The 20,060-nt window shown below is 50.6% G+C and overlaps 1 protein-coding gene across 1 annotated transcript in view; it reads left to right on the top strand.

Annotated features, from left to right (window-relative positions):
- Positions 1–20,060, top strand: part of SPATS2 (spermatogenesis associated serine rich 2) — a gene marked incomplete at its 5' end in the record, with an annotated part of 43,114 nt that overhangs the window by 16,783 nt on the left and 6,271 nt on the right. The window contains 9 exon segments of the mRNA XM_038752040.1: positions 3,299–3,333; positions 3,335–3,411; positions 4,420–4,468; positions 8,379–8,432; positions 8,435–8,485; positions 8,487–8,630; positions 9,399–9,414; positions 10,679–10,885; positions 12,720–12,858. Coding sequence (XP_038607968.1) covers positions 3,299–3,333; positions 3,335–3,411; positions 4,420–4,468; positions 8,379–8,432; positions 8,435–8,485; positions 8,487–8,630; positions 9,399–9,414; positions 10,679–10,885; positions 12,720–12,858 — 772 coding nt within the window.

Below are 20,060 nucleotides of genomic sequence, written 5' to 3' on the forward strand. Positions count from 1 at the left end.
TACCATTGAAAGAAATCATCTTGGGCCTATGGAAAGAGCTCAGGCCTGGGAGTCAGAAGACCTGGGTTTTGATCCCGACTGCCACTTTTTTTTCTTTTCTTTTTCCTTATTAATGGTATTTGTTAAGTGCCTACTGTGTGTCCGGCAATGTTCTGAGCATTGGGGTAGGTACAAAGGTAATCAAGTTGGACACAGTCCCTGTCCCACATGGGCTTATAGTCTCCATCCCCATTTTACAGATGAGGGAACTGAGGCCCAGAGAAGTGAAGTGGCCTGCCCAAGGTCACACAGCATACAAGTGGCAGGGCCGGGATTAGAACCCAGGTCCTTCAGACTCCTGGGCCCGTGCTCTATCCACTAGGTCATGCTGCTCTCCTACTTTGTGACCTCGGTCAAGTCACTTCACTTCTCTAAGCCTCCATTTTCTTTTGGTAATGGAACTTTCGCTCCCTCCTTCTTAGACTGTGAGCTTGATGAGGGACAGGAACTGTGCCTGACCTGACTGTGCCATACCCCTGTGAATTGCATAGTGTATGGCACATAGTAAGTACTTAACAAATGCCATTATGATTATTTATTCTTTTTGTTGTAATCTACACATACCTAAGTGGTGTGTTCTTTATGGTATTTGTTAAGCGCTTACTATATGTCAGGCACATAGTAAAGTACAAATCAGGGTGACGCAGAGGGAGTGGGAGAAAAGGAAATCAGAGCTTAGGAAGCATGAGGCTTTGAAGGTGGGGAGAGTAATAGTCTTCAGATATGAAGAGGGAGGGCATTCCAGGCCAGAAGTAGGATGTGGGCAAGGGGTCCAGTGGCAAGATAGACGAGGATCGAGGTTCAGTGAGTATGTTGTCATTACAGGATTGAAGTTTCTGGGCTGGACTGTAGTAGGAGAGCAGCAGGGTGAGGTAGAAGGGGGCAAAGTGATTGAATGTTCTACAGCAGATGAGTGAGGAGATTTTTCTCTGATGAGGAGATGGGATGGGCAACCACTAGAGCTACTTGAGAAGTGAGGAGACATGGGCTGAACGTTTTTTTCAGAAAAATGATCCAGCAGGGAAAGCGAAGTATTTTGGCTTGTCAAATTCCTGGCCATCTTTATGTAGAAGACATTTCCCTGTTAATTGTCCACACTAAGCTCTATGTCTGCCTTAATAATGTGGGTGCTACCAAGCAGTCTTTGCTGGGGCCCAGACTGTTTACCTTCCCCCAGGTCTGGTCTGCCCACTCTGTCATTGCCAAATCAAGCCTGAGCCGAATAGGAGCACAGGGAGAGATGAGTCTGGGAACTGTCAGGCGGTGTGTTGCTGATCATTAAATACATTCCACCGCTTCCCTTCGCTTTCCACTAAAAATAAGAAAGCCAACTGATGGTGATGAGTGTTAAACTGAATCGAAACACCTCATCCTACACACTTCCTGCCAATAGTCATTATTCTCAAAATGATTCTGATCAGCTCCCCACGCCCCATACACACAAACACACACCTCAGGACAGTTGTCTCTGTTAACTGCCCTGTCCTCCTCCTCCTCCCACCTACCCTCATTTTCTGGCTTTATCTGATTCTTTCCCCTTTGCTCCCACCAGGGCAAACTTACCCATTGCCCCCTGCAACAATTTTCTCCATCCTGGAACCCCCATCATCATTTTCTCTGCACTAAATCGTCAGCCATGCCACTTGTAATCATCATCATAATTATAGTGATAATTGTGGTATTTCCTAAGCACTTACTGTGTGCTAGGCACTGTACTAAGTGCTAGGCTTATACAAGCAAATTGGGTAAAATCACTCCCAAAGTTCTTCCTCTTCCTTGGCAGCCTTTTCTAATTAATCTCACATGGCTGCAGTCACCCTCAATCCTTGAGTTTTCTCCTTGCACAAAACATTTGTCTGGGAAATTGTTTGCCCACCTTGCCTCGTGCATATTGTTTCCTGTGTTTTATTGTATAACTGTTCTGTGTTTGGCAGTTTGTGCTGGTCTCCATAGGTTGCTAAACCCTTTTAGGTGGGGACCCTTAGTATACATCCCCTTGTGATTCCTTCAGTACCTAGCACAATTAAGCAATGGTATTTACTGAGCGCTTACTGGGTGTGGAGCAAACATGGTCATCATCAGTGGTATTTACTGAGCGCTTACTATGTACAGAGCAGTGTGCTAAGTGCTTGGGAGAGTACTTGGTCTTATGCTGCCGAGTTGTCTCCAACCCATAGCGACGCCATGGACACATCTCTTCCAGAATGCCCCTGCTCTCCATCTGCAATCATTCTGGTAGTGGATCAGTAGAGTTTTCTGGTAAAAAATACGGAAGTGGTTACCATTGCCTCCTTCCAGCGCAGTAAACTCGAGTCTCTGCTCTTGACACTCTCCCATGCCGCTGCTGCCCAGCACGGGTGAGTTTTGATTATGTAGCAGGTTGCCTTTCACTCCTTAGGCACTGCCCAAGCTTGGAATGGAATGGGTATGCCTCTGCTTGACTCTCCCCTCCCATAGTCAAGAGTACTGGTAGAGTACTGGGAAACTCTCCAGGTGCAAACCCTGAGAGGGGTAGGAGCGTACAATGCAATAGAATTAGCAGGACACGCTCCCTTCCCACTACGAGCTCCTGTCTAGAGTAGGGAAACAGACATTAATATTCATTCATTCATTCGTATTTATGGAGCGCTTCTGTGTAACAAAGCACTGTACTAAGGCACTTGGGGAGAGTACAGAATAAGAACAGGACACATTCCTGCCCACAGTGAGCTCACAGTTTAGAGGGACAGAGACAGGCATTAATAGAAATAAATAAGTAAATAGAAAAATTAATAAATTACAGATATATGGCCTATATAGTATGACTACTGTAGTAAGGGCTTGGGAGGAGTACACTGTTATAGAGTTGGCAGATGCAGTCCCTGCCCATAAGGAACTTCCAATCCATAGGGGAAGCTGACCGAAAATCAGTTACAGGCAGGGGAAAAGCACAGTGACCTGCCCTCAGTAAATACAGCCACCTGCTGCCATCAACATCGTTTTGCCAAAGCCCTCCTTTTTTCAAAATGCAAATTAGCATCTCCTCGAAATTGCTTTCGGCTTTATCTTTGAAGTCGGGGAAATTAATTTATCCTTGGCTGTCTCAGATTGCGTCCTGAACCGTTCCCCTCCCGCTGGCGTTGGAGGGTGATCAGAGGTGGGCAGATATGACTGTCATTCTGGTGGGCTAATTGATTCCCCTGCCACCACTAGCCCCTGTGCTGTGGCATGGGCGGGGAGGGGGTGCTGGGGAAAATGACAGTCTCTTGCCTCTCCCCACAGATCAGTGCCGTCCGGGCTATAGTCCCCAACCGGAGGCAACAATGAGATCATCCTGGTGTTGCAGCATTTTGATAACTGCGTGGACAAAACCGTGCAGGCCTTCATGGAAGGGTGAATCGTCTGCTTCGGGGCTGTGGGGGGAACTAATCAATCAGTGGTCTTTATCAAGTGCTGACTATGTGCAGAACGCTTTACTAACCACTTAGGGAGAGTACGGTGCAACAGAGTTGCAGACACGGTCCCCTGCTCAGAGTGAGCATACACTGTAGAGGAGGAGAATGCCAGGCAGGGACAGTGAGGGAAATGTCAGGCTCTCAGCATGTTTGTTCATCAGTTCGGGGTCTCCTGGGGGGTTGGTGGCTGACCCCTGTCAACCCCCTTCTCCTACCCTCCCCTGACTGACAATTGAGGATTGTCAGTCCTCAATCTTTTACACCCCCCCCCCCCCATGCTGTCAATCTCTCTAGCTAAGCTAGAATGGCAGGATTTCCTCCAACTCCCTGGGTGAATTGGTCAGTCAATAAATGGTATTTACTGAGCACTTACTATGTGCAGAGCACTGTATTAAGAACCTGAAAGTTCAGTTCAGCAGAGTTGGCAGGACGCATTTCCCTGCCCATAATGAGCTTACAGTCTAGAGGGGAAGACAGATATTAATATAAATAAATAATTTATAATATATAAAGAGGTGTACATAAGTGCATAGAGAAGCAGCGTGTCCTAAGTGGCTACAGCCCGGGCCTGAGAGTCAGAAGGACCTGGTTTCTAATCCCGGTTCCGCCACTTGTCTCCTGGGTGACCTTGGGCAAGTCACACCAAATGTGAAGACGAGAAATCCCATAAAAGACCAGCTGTTGGAGGTGTCGTCCCGTCTGGGCCGCGATGAGGTTTGGATGCTGGTCAGGGGAGATCCTGGGAAGGTGAGGAGGGCGGGGAGAGGCTCGGCGACCATTGGGAATCAGCAGCCTCAGCGACATTGAAGTGTTAAATCCCTGATGTGACTCTAGCTGGTTGAGTTATCGTGGGGAAAGGAGAGTACCCACTCTCGGGCAGGGCTCTGCTGCGGGCAGGGGAGAAACTGAACGAAAGCCAGTGCCTGTGGTTGCTTTCTTTCACAGGCAGTGCCAGTGAAGTGCTGAAAGAGTGGACGGTGACGGGCAAGAAAAAGGTAACTTGAACAGTAGTTGAACGTATGCATATGTCAAAAACAAAAAGAAACACCAAACCAATGAGATCTCTGCTAGAGACCCAAGAGCAGGTTCCATCTCTGAGCCTGAAGATAGTTTTCCTCTTCTAGCGAAATGCAGTCAAATCTGTAAGTTTTTTGTTTTGCTTTGTTCTTTTATTGTATTTGCCAAGCGGCTTATAAATGTACACTGATACTAAGCGCTGGGGTAGACCCAAGGTAATCTGGTGGGGACGCAGTTTGTGGCCCCACATGGGGCTCACAGTTCATTCATTCGGTCGTATTTTTTGAGCGCTTACTGTGTGCAAAGGACTGTACTAAGTGTTTAGGAGTGTACAGTGCAGCAGTAAACAGACGCTTGTAATTCCCATTTTATAGATGAGGCCCAGAGGAGTGAAGTGATATGCCCAGGGTCACACAGCAGACAAGGGCGGAGCCGGGATTAAAACCCAGGTCCTTCTGACCTGCGGGCCCGGGCTCCATCCATGAGGCCACGCTGCTTCTCCTGTGAGTTGGGGCTTCACCTACCACAAATCACTTTTCTGACAAAGAAACGTGGAAGAAGCTGGCATCAACGGGTTTCGGTTGGAAATGGCCGAGGGGCTCAAACCGGGAGAACATCCCCAAGGAGATCAAGTTCCTGTGGAGAAGGTGGCCTGACCTCAGTCTCAGTCCTCAATCTTTTATGCTACAGCTGGGATGTCTCCGGTCGCCCTAGGGGGTTCCTCTCTTCTGGCTGGTATGGCCTGGGGGGCCCCCAAGGCCAAAACTTGGAATAGACTGATCCATCCATCCTTCACTTACGTGCCGAGCGCTTGCTGAACACCGGATTAGGTGCTGGAGAAATCGCAAAGAAATTCAGTAGACTTGGTCCCTGGGCTCGGGGGGTTTCAGGTCAATCAGTCAGTCAATCATATTTTACTGAGCACTTACTGTGTGCAGAGCACTGGACTAAGCGCTTGGGAGAGTATGGTCCCTGGGCTCGGGGGGGTTTCAGTCAATCAGTCAGTCAGTCATAATTACTGATGCACTTACTGTGTGCAGAGCACTGGACTAAGCACTTGGGAGAGTACAGTATAACAGACACATTCCTTCCCACAACGAGTTTACAGTCTAGAGGACTGTTTCAGATCTAAGTTGTGGAGGAACAGATATTTGGAAAAATCACATCCGCTTCTGATTGGAAAAAAGAGGGATTATCCATGAAGCAGAAAGCACCATTCAGTCAGTTCATTCCAATTGTAATTAAGCGCTTACTTTGTGCAGAGCACTGTACTAAGCGCTTAGGAGTAGGGCTAAACCACTAAGCATCCAGCCCCAGGAGCGGCAAAGGCAGTTTTCTCCTAGGTTCTAATCCCGGCTCTGTCGCTTGTCTGCTGTATGACCATGGACAAGTCATTTCACTTCTCCGGGCCTCAGATACCTCATTTGTAAAATGGGGATTAAAGAGAGTGAGCCCCGTGTGGGACAGGGACGATGTCCAACCTGACTAACTTGTATCTGCCCCAGCGCTTAGAACAATTCTTGGCACATAGTAAGCGCTTTAAACAAGTACCATAGTTGTTGTTATTCAAAAATATTCCAGGGCTCATCGTTAAATGGTTCTAAGCGGGGCCGGAAGGCAGACCGCGGGGGTTGAGGGGTTGGGGACCAAAAGTTCTGACCCATGGCTTAGGGTGGGGATGAGGGGCTTCTTCTGCTGACTTCTAGGTCCTGGGTCTGAGTGAATGAACTGGGTTTCAAAAGCGAAGCCTGGATGTTGCGGGGCCTGGGACTCCCCGCCAGAAGTAAGCCGGGTGAGCCTTATCTGCAGTTGGAGGTGTAAAAATCTCCATCCCCCGGCAAGAGTCACGGGAGAAGGAAACAGGGGGGCCTCTTTGGGTGTTCGTTGACTGTTTGGGCGAGTGCCCAGGGGGCCTGAATGTTTGTTGGAAAAGAAGGATTTAGAGAAGAGAAGAGGGAGAGAAAAGGAGGCCCAGGGGGCAACCGTGAAGAGGCAGACTTTAAAGATGGAAAGAACGGATTTACCCGGCTGGGTTGACTGGAGGCAGGGGATACGTCCAGTGGCTCTCTGAGTGATGGTTAAACAGCGGCTGAAAAACGGACCGGAAAGGTAGTCGCGAACTTTCCTTCTCACCCATCTGTCCTGGCTCTCTTCACTTTTGCCCCGACTCCACCGCCCGATCAATCAGTCCATCAGTATGGTGGTTTTTATCGAGCGCCCTACCGTGTGCAGAGTACAGTACTCTGCCCTCGGAAGAATATGGAAGAGTAGGTAGATACGATTCCCACTTCAAGGAGCTTATAGACTTTACAATAAATTCCTGGTAATATAAAGATCTGCATGGAAGTGGTGGGACGAAGGGTGGGATGAATTCCTATGGTGCTCAGCGGGTGTGGGACCAAGCACATAGTAGGGAGGGAAAATAGGATGGGGGAGATGAAAGGTAAAGATTAGTCAGGAAAGTTTTCCTGAAGATGGGTGAGTGGTAGCACATTGAAATGGTAAGGGGGAGGGAGTTCAAGGCAGGAGAGAAGGTGGGAGCAAGGGGTCGAGGGTGAGAGACAAGAGTGAGGCAGGAGAGGTGGGGGAGGAGAGATTGTGAGGGGTCCGGGGCTGGATTGGAGTGGGAAAGGAGAGAGGGTGGTGGGTTAGGCTTCAATGCTAGATGGACCCAGCCCAGTTGCCAGAACACATGATCAGCGGGGGCAACAGACTCTTTCTAGCCAGGGTGTTAAATTTATCAGTCAGTCAAGCAGTCAATCAATCATATTTATTAAGGGTTTACTGTGTGCAGACCAGTGTATACGCTTGGAAGAGTACAGTTTAACAGACGCATTCCCTGCCCACAACAAGCTTACAGTGGTGGTGTTGGGGTGTGTGTGCCATATTTTGGAGCCTTAGAGCACCATGTGTTCAGTGCCTGTTGCCCAGTGAAGTAGTATGAAAATATCTTGGAATATGGCTGATGGGTAAGCAGGGTGACCTTTTACAGAGCCTGGCAGGGAGATTTGGGGTCTGGACCTACCTACAATCCTCCTTCCCCAAGATGCAATCAGCCCAGTAGGATTTCCTTAGGCATACGGTGTGCAGAGCACTGTTTTTAGCACTTTGGATGAATAGGCGGTCCCTGCCCATTAGGAGCCTATAGACTAGATGCCCTGGGTTAAGATTGATTTAGGAATATCAGGGGCATTCACGTGTGTGTGGTTTTTTGGTGTATATTTGTTAATCACTTACTACGTTTCTAACACTGTTCTAAGTAACAGGGTAGGTACAGCTAAATTAGGTCAGACACAATCTCTGTCCAGCATGGTGTTCAGTCTGAATAGGAGAAAGAATAGGATAACTGAGGGCCAGTGAAGTGACTTTCCCAGAGTTTATACAGCAAGCCACTTAATTTTTCTGAGCCTCCGTCTCCTCAGCTGTAAATGGAGAGGATTCTGCCCTCCCTCCCTCTTAGAGTTGTGAGCCTGTGGGGCAGGGCCGGGGCTGTGTCAGCTGGTTATCTGGGGACCTTCCCCAGTGCTGGGCGCAGAGAGAGCGCTTAATAATAAATAATAGTAATGGTATCTGTTAAGCGCTTACTAAGTGTCAGGCACTGTACTAAGCACTTAAGAAAGGGTAAGAAAGGGTGGAGGACAGGAAGCTCTTGTTGCACAATCCATATCTGCACATCGGTACTCATGGGAGGACATCCACCCTGTCCTCTTTGGGCAAGTAGCCAGAGTGGACAGATGGACAAGTGCGCGATTCTGGCCATGAACCTGCTGACGGGCTTTAGGGAACTGAGCTTCCCTTCTCTGTTTGTGGGGGTGGACTCTTTCTCCCTTTTGTTTTTTTTCCTTTCCCTTTTCCCAACTTCCTTCCTTGCCTGCCGAAACCCACAGAAACAAAAAGAAGAAAAGCAAACCCAAACCGGCCCCAGAGCCGAGCAAGCCGGGCCGCCACTCCCGGAAGAGCAGCCCGGGGTGCCCTCGGAGCAAAGCGGGCTCAATGGGCTACCATGTCAATGGGTCGGCCAATGACACGTGAGTCCGAGTGGACTCATTTGGCGAAGGGTTAGACGTGCCGTCCATGGACATCCGGGATTCGGAGGACACCGAGCCAGCCGCTCCCGGAGGACCCTGATGGGCCAGGCGAGTTGTGGTGGGAATTGTGGGAAGCTAGGGCGAGGGGCCAACAGCGGGAAAACTCCCATCTGGTTTGTGAGGAGCCCCTTCACCGGCCTGGTTAGAAGAAGGGTCTGTTCCTCGACCGTCTCCAGGGTGAACCTCGAGTCATCTTGGCGTCTGGGGACTTCCAGCGGGAGGGTGGGCTGGTAGACCAGCAACTCGGACTCTTAACGATAATAATAATAATAATAATATAGTATCGGTTAAGTGCTTACTATGTGACAAGCACTGTTATAATTGCTGGAATAGGTATAATTTCATTTATTAATATGGTATTTATAATAATAATAATCACGGCATTTGTTGAGCACTTACTATGTGCTATGCCCTGTTGTAAGCTCTAGGGTGGATACAGGCCCTGCCCCCCATGGGGCTCACATTCTTAATCCCCATTTTACAGATATGGCCACCGAGGCCCGGAGAAGGGAAGTGACTAGCCCAAGGTCACACAGCAGACGTGGCGGAGCTGGGATTAGAACTCACATCCTTCTGACTCCCAGGCCCAAGCTCTTATCCTAGGCCACTCTGCTTCTCCAGTATTTGTTAAGTGCTTACTGTGTGTCAGACACTGTTTTAAGTGCTAAGGTTGTAGATACACATTCATCAGGTTAGACACGGTCTCTGTCCCACACGGGCGCAGTCCTAAATAGGAGGGAGTAGGATTGAATCCCCATTTTACAGTTGAGGAAACCGAGGCCCAGAGAAGTCAAGTGACTTGCCCAGGGTCACACAGCAGATACACGACGGAGCAGGTCCTCTCACACCCAGGTTCTATCCACTAGGCCTACACCACTTCTCAGATTAATCAGGTCGGATACATTCCTGGGGCTTCACTGTCTAAGTAGGAAGGAGAACGTGTGTTGACATTGACCACGCTGGCCGAAACTAATCAATCGGTGGCATTTACTGAGCACTTAGTATGTGCAGAGTACTGTATTAAGAGCTTGGGAGAGTACAATACAATGGGATTGTATCATATTATCCGTACAAAGTACTCTATGTACGGTACAAAACTTAGTCATTCAGTCGTGTTTGAGTGCTTATTGTGTGCAAAGTACTGTACTAAGCACCTGGGAGAGTACAATATAGCAGTAGACACATTCCCTGCCCACAGCAAGCTTACAGGCTCTTGGGACTGGGCGATACTTCATTCATTCATTCAATCGTATTTATTGAGCGCTTACTGTGTGCAGAGCACTGTACTAAGCACTTGGAAAGTACAAGTTGGCAACATATAGAGACGGTCCCTACCCAACAATGGGCGCTCAGTCTAGAAGGGGGAGACAGACAACAAAACAAGGTATATTAACAAAATAAAATAAACAGAATAGTAAATATGTACAAGTAAAATAGAGTAATAAATCTGTACAAACATATATACAGGTGCTGTGGGGAGGGGAAGGAGGTAGGGCTGGGGGGATGGGGAGGGGGAGAGGAAGGAGGGAGCTCAGTCTGGGAAGGCCTCCTGGAGGAGTTGAGCTCTCAGTAGGGCTTTGAAGGGAGGAAGAGAGCTAGCTTGGCGGATGTGCGGAGGGAGGGCGTACCAGGCCAGGGGGAGGATGTGGGCCGGGGGTCGACGGCGGGACAGCGAGAACGAGGCCCAGTGAGGAGGTTAGCGGCAAAGGAGCGGAGGGTGCGGGCTGGGCTGTAGAAGGAAAGAAGGGAGGTGAGGTAGGAGGGGGCGAGGTGATGGAGAGCCTTGAAGCCGAGAGTGAGGAGTTTTTGCCTGAAGTGTAGGTAGACTGGTAGCCACTGGAGATTTTTGAGGAGGGGAGTTACATGCCCAGAGCGTTTCTGCACAGAGGTCTACTACAGACCCTCTTCCATCACCCTGTAGTTTATCCTGCTACTACTCCCCACAAGGAGCTTCCAGTCTAGATGGAAAGACAGACATTAAAACTAGGGGCTTTTATGCTTGGGCTATTTTCACTGGGGTCCCCCTGCTTCAGGTCGCTTGGCTTGGTTTCCTCCCATCTGGTCCCCTAACCCTCTCCCTCTCTCCCCTTTCCCTGACAGGGTCCAGGCTTGCCAACGGCATTTCTGATTTTGATCCCAAGTGTTTGGCGCTGCCGCCAGGCCAGGCCTCTCACCGTGCCCTGAGGCCCGAGTCCCGGAATGCTGGCAGACCTCTCTCCAGGGCGGCCCCGGCTTCTCAGCTTTCAGCTCTGGGGTCTCTTGCCCACCTGGAAGACGTGCCACTCTCCTCGGCTAACAAAAAGCTAGGTAAAACCGGGAGGCCCTCAGAACGCCCCCAGGCCTTTTGCTGGAAACCGCCAGTTTCCACCCCTCTTCCACCCACAGGGTCTCACAGGGTGGGGAGGGTGTAATGCTGGTCATTTTTCAGCCTGAAGGGACCCCAGTCCTTCAGATGGAAACTACCAAAGTCGCCTCCACCTCCTTGGGCCCGGCCAGGGGGGGCATTAGGTCACCTGTCGGGGCCATGTGTTTCCTGCTTTGCCACCGCGGGGTGCCCCGTCTACTCACCCTTGACCCCTTCCCCTCACTCTCCTGCCCTGGCACAAAGCCCTGTTGGCCTCCCCCTGCCACCTCCCTTCCCTCTTGCCTTGCCAGCAAAAGCTAGAACAGATGCCGGGCCCAGTTGGAAGAGACCTTCAAGGTTCTTCCTCCGACCACCTCCATTCTCTTCCCAGTCTGGCCAGCCACCACGACCCCAGCGTAATTCTGGTCACTCCCCAAAGTGCTGACATGCCCTCCTTCCCCTCTCTAACGAGGACGTAACCAACAAGCCGTGATTCGACGGGGCCAAAGGGGGTGGTAATCCTCGGAGGTGACTCCCCAAGACATCTGATGGAGCTGACTCTTTGTCGGCTGGTTTTTCACCATGTGGCTTGAACCCCTCCGTAATATAAGCTAGCTTCTCGCTCCTATCTCCACCCTGACCCTCAACCTTCTCCTGGGAACTGGGGGCTCTAATTCCTCAAGGTCTGGCCAGTGGCTTTGGTTGGTTTGAGGGGAAGTATTTTCTTTCCTTCATTAGCAAGTGGCAACAGAAAGAGCAATGGATTGAGGAGAGAGAGGGAGAGAGAGAGACTCAAAGCTCGAAGCTCGCCTGGCTCGATTTAATGTATTTTTTTATGGTATTTGTTATGCGCTTATGGGGTAGCTAGAAATTAATCAGGTTGGACAGTCTCTGTCCCACATTAGGCTCACAGCCTTAATCCCCATTTTCAAATGAGGTAAGAGGCTCAGAGAAGTTAAATGACTTTCCCAAGGTCACACAGACAAGTTGGGGAGCTGGGATTAGAACCCAGGTACTTCTGACTCCGAGGCCCACGCTCTATCCGCTACGCCATGCTTCTTCTCAGTCTATAAAAGAGAAATTGGCAAACTCAATGAACGTGGCCTCTCAGACCCCCTGCATTGAAAGAAAGTGGTCTGGTTCCGGGCAAGGCAGAATTTTTATGTTAAGTTGGAATTCCACTCCTCAAGATGGGCAGGACTATCTAAAGAAAAGCTTGGCTGAAATGGGTCCGACATCCTTGATGTGTCTCGGGCCCGATAGATTATTTTCCTGTAATCAGTCAGTCGGTCGTATTTGTTTCAGTCAATCAGTTGTATTAATTGAGCACTTATTGTGTGCACAGCACTGTGTGAAGTGCTTCGGAGAGTACAGTATAACAGACACATTCCCTGCCTACAACGAGCTATTGAGCACTTGGTGCAGAGCACTGGACTAAGTGCTTGGGAGGGTACAATGCAGCCAAGATGGTAGTCACAATCCCTTCCCCAAAAGGAGTTTACAGTGTAGAGTGGAGGTTGCCCCCAAATTTTATTCCTTGGGGGCGGGTGGAGGGCTGCCTTCAGAATCTCTCCTCTTGTGGGCATGGTTGGACAAACCCTTTTGCCACCCTGCTCCTGATCGGTGACAGAGGAAGCTATGAATCAGCCCAGAATATGTGGAGAACTCCCTCTGCCCCTGCCTGAGTCCCACATGCCCACCTTAGGTCAGGGCACCGGGCTTCTCTTCGGGACTGAGAATGGCCCTCTTAGGGTAAGGCCCTTGTGACAGGAGGTTGTCCCGCTTCTCCTTTGCCAGGTTCCAACATAGAAAAGTCCGTGAAAGACCTGCAGCGCTGCACTGTGTCCCTGGCACGCTATCGGGTGGGTGGGTGAAGGAGGAGATGGATTGCTTCCATCAAGAAAATGAAGCAGGCCTTCGCCGACCTGCAGTGTTGGTGAGTCCCATTGGAACCCAGCTGCCCCCTGACCCTCCCGTGCCCCCCAAACCTGGATTACGTACCTAGCTTTGTTCCCACCTGGGGCCTGTTCTGCAAACAGTTCTGCTTTCTGTCCTGCCTCACTGAGGGCAAGGCGACAGTGCCGGAGGATGGGGAAGAAGCGCTGGAGGGACAGCTGGGAGAATATGGCGGCAGTGGTTGGCCGTGATGATAATAACTGTGGTATTTCATTCATTCATTTCATTCCATCATATTTATTGAGCGCTTACTGTGAACAGAGCACTGTACTAAGCCCTTGGGAGGGTACAGTACAACCATCAACAGACACATTCTCTTCCCACAATGAGCTCACAGTTAAGTGTTTACTGTGTGCCAGGCACTGTACTAAGCACTGGGGTAGATACAAGGTAACTGGGTTGGACCCAGTCTGTGAACCCCATAGGGTTCGCAGTCATAATCTCCATTTTATAGATGAGGTAACTGAAGCCAGAGAAGTGAAGCGACTTGCCCAAGGTTACACAGCAGACAAGTGGCAGAGCCAGGATTAGAACTCAGGCCCCAGGCCCATGCTCTATCCTGGTAGTAATGGTACTTATTGAGTGCCCGCTGGACATGGTACAATACACTGTACTGAGTGCTTGGGAAGCACTAAAACCAAGCAGTGACTTGTTCAGTGCCTTCAAGGCACTTAACCTTAGAAGCATTGTACCCTAGGGGTGAGAGGACCTGGGTTTTAATCCCAGCTCCCATGCTTGTTTAGCATGAGATCTCGGGCAAGTCACTTCACTTCTCTGTGCCTGTTTCTTCATCTGTGAAAATGGGGATTAAATCTTACTCCCTCCTACCTGGACTGAGAGCCCATGTGGGCTGGAGACTGTCTGAAAATGATAGCCTTACCTTGGATCTACCCCAGGGCTTAGAACAGTGCTTAGCACATAGTAAACACTTCTGAGGTTTACCAGAGTTATCATTAAAGCTTTTGGCCTCAGAGGCCACTGGCCTGGAGCAAGGGTAAAGTCAGATTGTCGATTTTCTTCTGGGTTAGTGCTGCCTCTAACCAGGTCTCCCTCTTCCTCCTCTCCCAACCCTCCGCCGTCCTTGCCCCCCCCCCCCCCACCCTTTTTATTCTTTGAACATAATCACCTCAGTCAAATCTCCCCAGGGATTTGAGAGCTTTGTTGCTTGGGAATCCGGGATCCGTCCCCGGATCTCGGGCCAGGATTGTCCGACTAGCCAACTTCGGGTTCATTTGGCACAAGATAAAGACCTGAGCGGTGTTACATCAAGGGGGCCTCAACCCGCCCCCACCCCCTTATCACGCCAGATCCCTTATCTTTGCCAACTGCTTAGCTGCCGGAACCGCATCCGTCCTGCCCCAGCATGAACCAGGAAATTCAGTTCCGTGAGAGGAGGAGGGTGAGAAGGAGAGAGAGGAAGGGATGTGAGGGGGGGCCCTGCCCACAGCTGACTGGGAATCCAGCCTGGGGAACCTCCTTCAGTAAATGTCAAGCGACATGGTTTCCGGCTGGGGCCCTGGGCATTTCGTATCGATTTGGCAGCACGGCTCTGACCCGGCCACTTCACCTTGGGAGGGCAGATTACCTGCCTTAGCCTGCGGGCACAGCAGCCCATCCCCTACCTGGCTGGCATTCGAACCTGGTTGGTTTCAGAGTCCTCGGAGTTGTCCACTTCCAGGCATAATGGGTGGGTGGGTTAACTCCCCCACAGCCCCCGAAGTGATCCCAGAGTCCGGGTCTCCGGAAGCGCTCCCAGAAGGGCTTTGGCTTTAGAGGAAGGAGCCAGCATCAGTGGTAAAACTCCCCTCTGGCCTTGGCAAAGGCCCCAGGCAAGTGGCCCAGGCTGCTGTTTCTACTCTGGTGCCAGGGAGATTTTTACCCAGATAAGTGGGAGGGGGGAAGGTGACAGAGCTTTGTGGTTAAAACCCCTGAAACTCCCCTTTCCCGGTGGCTGGGGAGTAAGGGCCAGTGGAGACGCAAATCAGGGTTTGAGCTGTGAAAACTGTTGACTCAGACTCGGCCTGAACTCCTGGAGTCTCGGCCCATCAGACAGTGGGGCAGGAAGCTTTGAGCAAACGTTCCACTTTGGAACATTGTCGGCTTGCTGCTTAGGGGAGGAAACGCAAGTGAACTTCCCGCTGGAAATCCTTTAGTGAATTTGGGGCTGCCCTCATCTCACAGGAAACTTGAGGGTCGCAGCGAAGAAGGGAAACTTTGAGCACGGGGATCCCCAGCCTTGAAAATGAGAGCTAGCGCATTACAATTTGGGGTTTAACTAGAAAACCATCCTCCTGTCTGTGAATGTGCAGCAGCAGGTGAATTGATCACCTCTTTTAAGGATGTAAGTGTGTAATACAACAGGGTCTGTTTTTCATCTAACACCATCCTCCCAGGCCCTCAGGAGGTGATTTTTATATGTTTTTTCAGTCATCCTGGGAAGACTGGAAGTAAGCTCTCCCTTCCAGGAGATGGCCAGTGTCTCCCAAGATGTTAATGAATCGGGCCAGGGTGAACCAGCAGGCCAGCTAGCAACAAGAGGGAGTCTCATTGGCTTGGTTTTGTCCGGCACCATCTCCAGGAAAGTGGGGTTACTCCCCCTTCGTGAGAGGCGCATCCGTGCCGTGCATTCAGCCCAGCACCTGGGGTGCCGGCAGCAGCATTTAATAAACGTCCATCACAATTAACGGGGGATCTTGTCACCACCTGGCTTGAATCCCATCCTCGGAGACCGGACGGGGAGGGATTAGTAGAGATTTCGTCTTGGCCTTTGTGCCGAAAGCATACTAAAAGCGGGATTTGAACTTTAACATTTGAGGGCTGGGTTTCTTGAACCTCCTCAACTGCCTCGTGTGTGCGTGAGTGTACAGGCGGCCTGCTCATCAGTATTCCTAGTCACTGGACTTGGGATGTGTATGGATCTGCAGGAGCTGATTTGATGGCCCTCTGCTCTGCAGATGCTCTCCTGAAATGGGAAGAAGCAAAATGAACACATAAATTACCCTCCCTTCCAGCTTCCCGCCCTGGTCCCTTTATCTCTCCTGCTTTCATCTGTAGCAACACCCACACCCCCCGGCCCCTCTTGTGAGAGTTGACACTGCAATCCAGGCCCTCTGCCATGCCCAGACCCTAGGGTCCCGGTTTAAGACGGGTGTCTAGTCAGCCCCTTGCTCTGTGATAAACGCTTAGTACAGTGCCTTGCGTGCAGTAAGCGCTCAATAAATCTGATTGAAAGAATGAATGATCCTTACCCACTCCTCTGCCCCATGGCCCCCTCAGTGCTCTTTCCAGCTATGCGAGCAAGCCTCACACTTCTCTACTAAGCCCAAGACTGCCTTTGGGCTGAGCCCACCTGATTCCAGTCAGGATCTTGCTCCACCATTAAAGGTCTGTCATCCGCACACAACCCCACCACGTCCACTAGACTGTAAGCTCCTTGAAGATAAGGGTCTTGTTTTCTCGTTGTTTTGTACAGTGCTCTCAATCACAGTGCTTTGCTCAGGAGTAGGCACTCAGTAGTGCTATCGATCGATTTGATTGATCAACTAGCCAAGCTTCTCTAGACCTTATCCCTAATCTATTTTATTGTCTGCCTTCACCCTATAGACTGCAAGCTCCTTGTGGGCAGAGATCACATTTGCCAGTTGTGTTGTATGGTACACTCCCAAGTGCTTGGTGCAGTAAGAGCTCAATAAGTCCCATTGGTTGAGACCTCAGAGGGCCAAAAATCAGCCTTGCGAGACTCACAGCCCACACAGATCACGGCTCCTGAACATCCGTTTGAGGGGGATCGTGTCGGAGGACCAGATCCAATGGTGTTTTTGCATCTACCCCCATCAATCAAATCAGTGGTACTTATTGAGCCCTTACTGTGTGCAGAGCACTGTACTAAGCATTTGGGAGAATACAGTAGGACAGGTAGACACCATCCCTACCCTAGAGGACTTTATAATCTAATGAGGTGTTTATAATCTAGTGCTTAGCACATAGGAAGAGCTTAATAATAATTAATAATCATAATGTTGGTATTTGTTAAGCACTGTACTACATGCTGGGGTGAATACAAGCAAATCAGATTGGACACAGTCCCTGTCCCATGTGGGGCTCACAGTCTCAATCCCCATTTTACAGATGAGGTAACTGAGGCCCAGGAAATGACTTGCCCAAGGTCACACAGCAGACAAGTGGTGGAGCTGGGATTAGAACCCATGACCTTCTGACTCACAGGGCCATGCTCTATCCACTATGCAATACTGCTTCTCATAAATTATACCATCATTACTATAATTGCTTGTAGCCGCCCCAGTTCTTAGTACAGTGCCTGGCGCATAGTAAACGCTTAACAAGTACCATTATTACTATTAGTATTTATGAGGACCGAGGCAAGGTATCATTCTGGAAGAGCTCCTGGGAAATGGGATACTATCCCTCTCTTCCCCCACTCCCTCCACGCACGTGCACAGACGCACACACACCCACCAGCATTCCTGGTAAAATGAGGCTCCCAAGGTGGACCCACATTTCTTTTGACCCCATTACCCCCCACCGCCTCGAGTCCCTCAGCATTCCCTGCCAGCCCGTTCCACGCTTCCACGCACTGAGCAGTTTTCCCCCCGCTCACTTGCAGCAGCTTCTGAGGGGATAGGGAGCGGGAAAGGTGTCAGCGTCCGTTCTGCTTGGGGCTCTGGTTTGATTTACCGAAGGGAATTAGAGTAAATAGGCTTTCCGGCTTGCAGCAAATAGAATCAAGCGCAAATGTTTTCTGAGAATCACCATTATTGAGTGGTTTTCAAGTCTTATCCCCTGAAATAATTGGCTGCAGGATCGCCAGTGTTGTGTCTCCATTACAACATTGTTTTCTAATGCAAGACCCACGAACAAATGGCAATTAACTATCTCTGGCACTGAGGAATTACTGGAGCCAGAAGCCGGAATCAATAAGCTGTATGTTAAACATATTAATAAAGGCGCTCGCCACAGTTGGCGGGCTCCCACCCCACCCAACCCCAGGGTGGCATAGTAGGGGTGGGAGCTCCCCGCTCTCCCAGGACCAATTAAATCGGGCAGAAGCTGCAGAGACAGGTGGGGCGGGAGAGCCGGAAGGAACGAGAACCCAAAGCAACAGCCCGTGGACCGGGCTGTAGCCTTGGCAACCGAGACCAGCCACCCAAAGCCTCCGTTCCCCTGGCTGGAGGACGGGGGTGGGGAAGGCGCTCTGGGCATGGCCCACCCTGGGGTAACAGAAGCGGGGAGGGGGGCGTTGGTTGCTGGAGTTTGGAAGTTGAGGGAGGAGTGGCGTGGCGTGGTCTCTGCCGGCATGATTCCTTGCTAGGAGCCTCCCTTTAGAGAGAGCCCTCCGGAATGGGTGTTTTCCAGGGTTCCTGGGAGGGAGCTGACCCGCAAGTTTGACCCCACCTCATCTTCCCGCTCTCCCCGTCTGTGAGGAGAGCCTGGGTTTCCGCCTGTAGGCACGTACCAAAACTCTAGGGACCTTTTGGTCTCCTGGCAACACCCCTGCCCTGAGATTCCCATTCATCTCCTAGAAAGAGGGAGGGACAGTCTGTTTTGGCTGCTCCTTTGCTAGAAAGCCAGAGTGTGAAAGCCCCTTTCTCCCCCTCTCCCCCCCCACCACCCACCTCCTTGGCACATGACTCCCTCTGTAGCTTGGCCCTCTTCCCGAGGGAGAGGACAGTCGGTCAAGAGGCTGGATTGCTTGCTGAAAGCTCTTTATGAATATTTTACAAGGCAGGATCGAGGGCCAAGTATTTGCCATTCGACAGGTCCAAGTGTCTAGCCCAGGCTGGGTAAGACAAGTGAAACTTACACGGCCTTGCGACTCCCTGGAGGCCTCTAAAATTCTGGTCTTCCCGAGGGAATATGGCCCCAGGGTTGGCTCGGTGGGCGGGAATAAGGACTAGACGGTTTGTTCCCTTTCAATCAAGCCCCAACGCCATTTTGCTAGGCCCTTCCCATCAATTGGTCGTATTTATTGAACGCTTACCATGTGCGGAGCACTGTACTAAGCACTTGGGAGAGTACAGCAGAACAGACACATTCCCTGTCCACAGCGAGCTTGCAGTCTAGAGGGGGAGCCAGACATTAAATAAAATTATGGATACATACGTAAGCACTTTGAGGCTGGGAGTGGGGTTGAATGAAGGAAGGAAGTCAGGGTGATGGAGGAGTTGAGGAAAGGGAAAAGGGCTTAAGTCAGGGAATGTTGGTGGAGATGGGCCTACAATAAGGCTTTGAAGGGGGGAGAGGAATTGTTGGATGTGAAGAGGGAGGGCATTGCAGGAAATGGGCAAGAGGTTGTTGGCGAGGTAGAAGAGATCAAAGTACAGTAAGTAGGCTGGTATTGGAGGAGCAAAATGTACGGGCTGGCTTGTAGTAGGAACATAGTGAGGTAGGAGTGGGCAAGGGGATTGAGTGCTTTAAAGCTGATGGTGAGGAGTTTTCGTTGGATTCATAGGTGGAGCTTGTGGCAGAAGGAGGGCCTGGGAGCCAGAGGACCTGGGTTCTAATCCTGCCTCTGTCACTTGTCTGCTGTGTGTGACCCTGGGCAAATGGCTTAACTTCTCTGTGCCTCAGTTACCCCAACTGTAAAATGGAGATTCCCTCCTACTTAGACTGTGAGCCCTGTGTGGGATAGGGACTGTATCTAGATTATCTTGGTAGCCACCCTAACGCTTAGTACAGTGTCTGGCACATAGGCACTAGACAAATACCATTAAAAAGAAATAGTGTGGGTCTTTGCCAGCTTTCGAAGGGTAGCTAAAGCCACAGTGCTGGGACCCATGTGCCTCTGTTCCCTTCCCATAATGCACCAGCCGCCTGGCAGACAAGGGAGTGGAAAGGGACAGGAGAATGGTAGGGGACACTGCAGTCCTACTGTGCTTTCCCAAGCGCTTAGTACAGTGCTCTGCACCGTAGCAAGTGCTCAGTAAATACCATTGATTGAGAACCGAGAAACTTTAAGTGGAGAAACGCATGGCCTACTGGAAAGAGGCCGGGCCTGGGAGTCGGAAGACCTGGGTTCCCATCCCTGCTCTGCCACTTGTCTGCTGTGTGACCTTGGGAGAGTCACTTCACTTCTCTGTGCCTCAGTTACCTCATCTGTAAAGTGGGGATTAAGAGTGTGAGCCCCTTGTGGGAAAAGGGACCGTGTCCAACCCGATTAACTTG

The sequence above is a fragment of the Tachyglossus aculeatus genome, chromosome 10, assembly GCF_015852505.1.
Source record: "Tachyglossus aculeatus isolate mTacAcu1 chromosome 10, mTacAcu1.pri, whole genome shotgun sequence".
NCBI classification, from domain to species: Eukaryota; Metazoa; Chordata; class Mammalia; order Monotremata; family Tachyglossidae; genus Tachyglossus; species Tachyglossus aculeatus.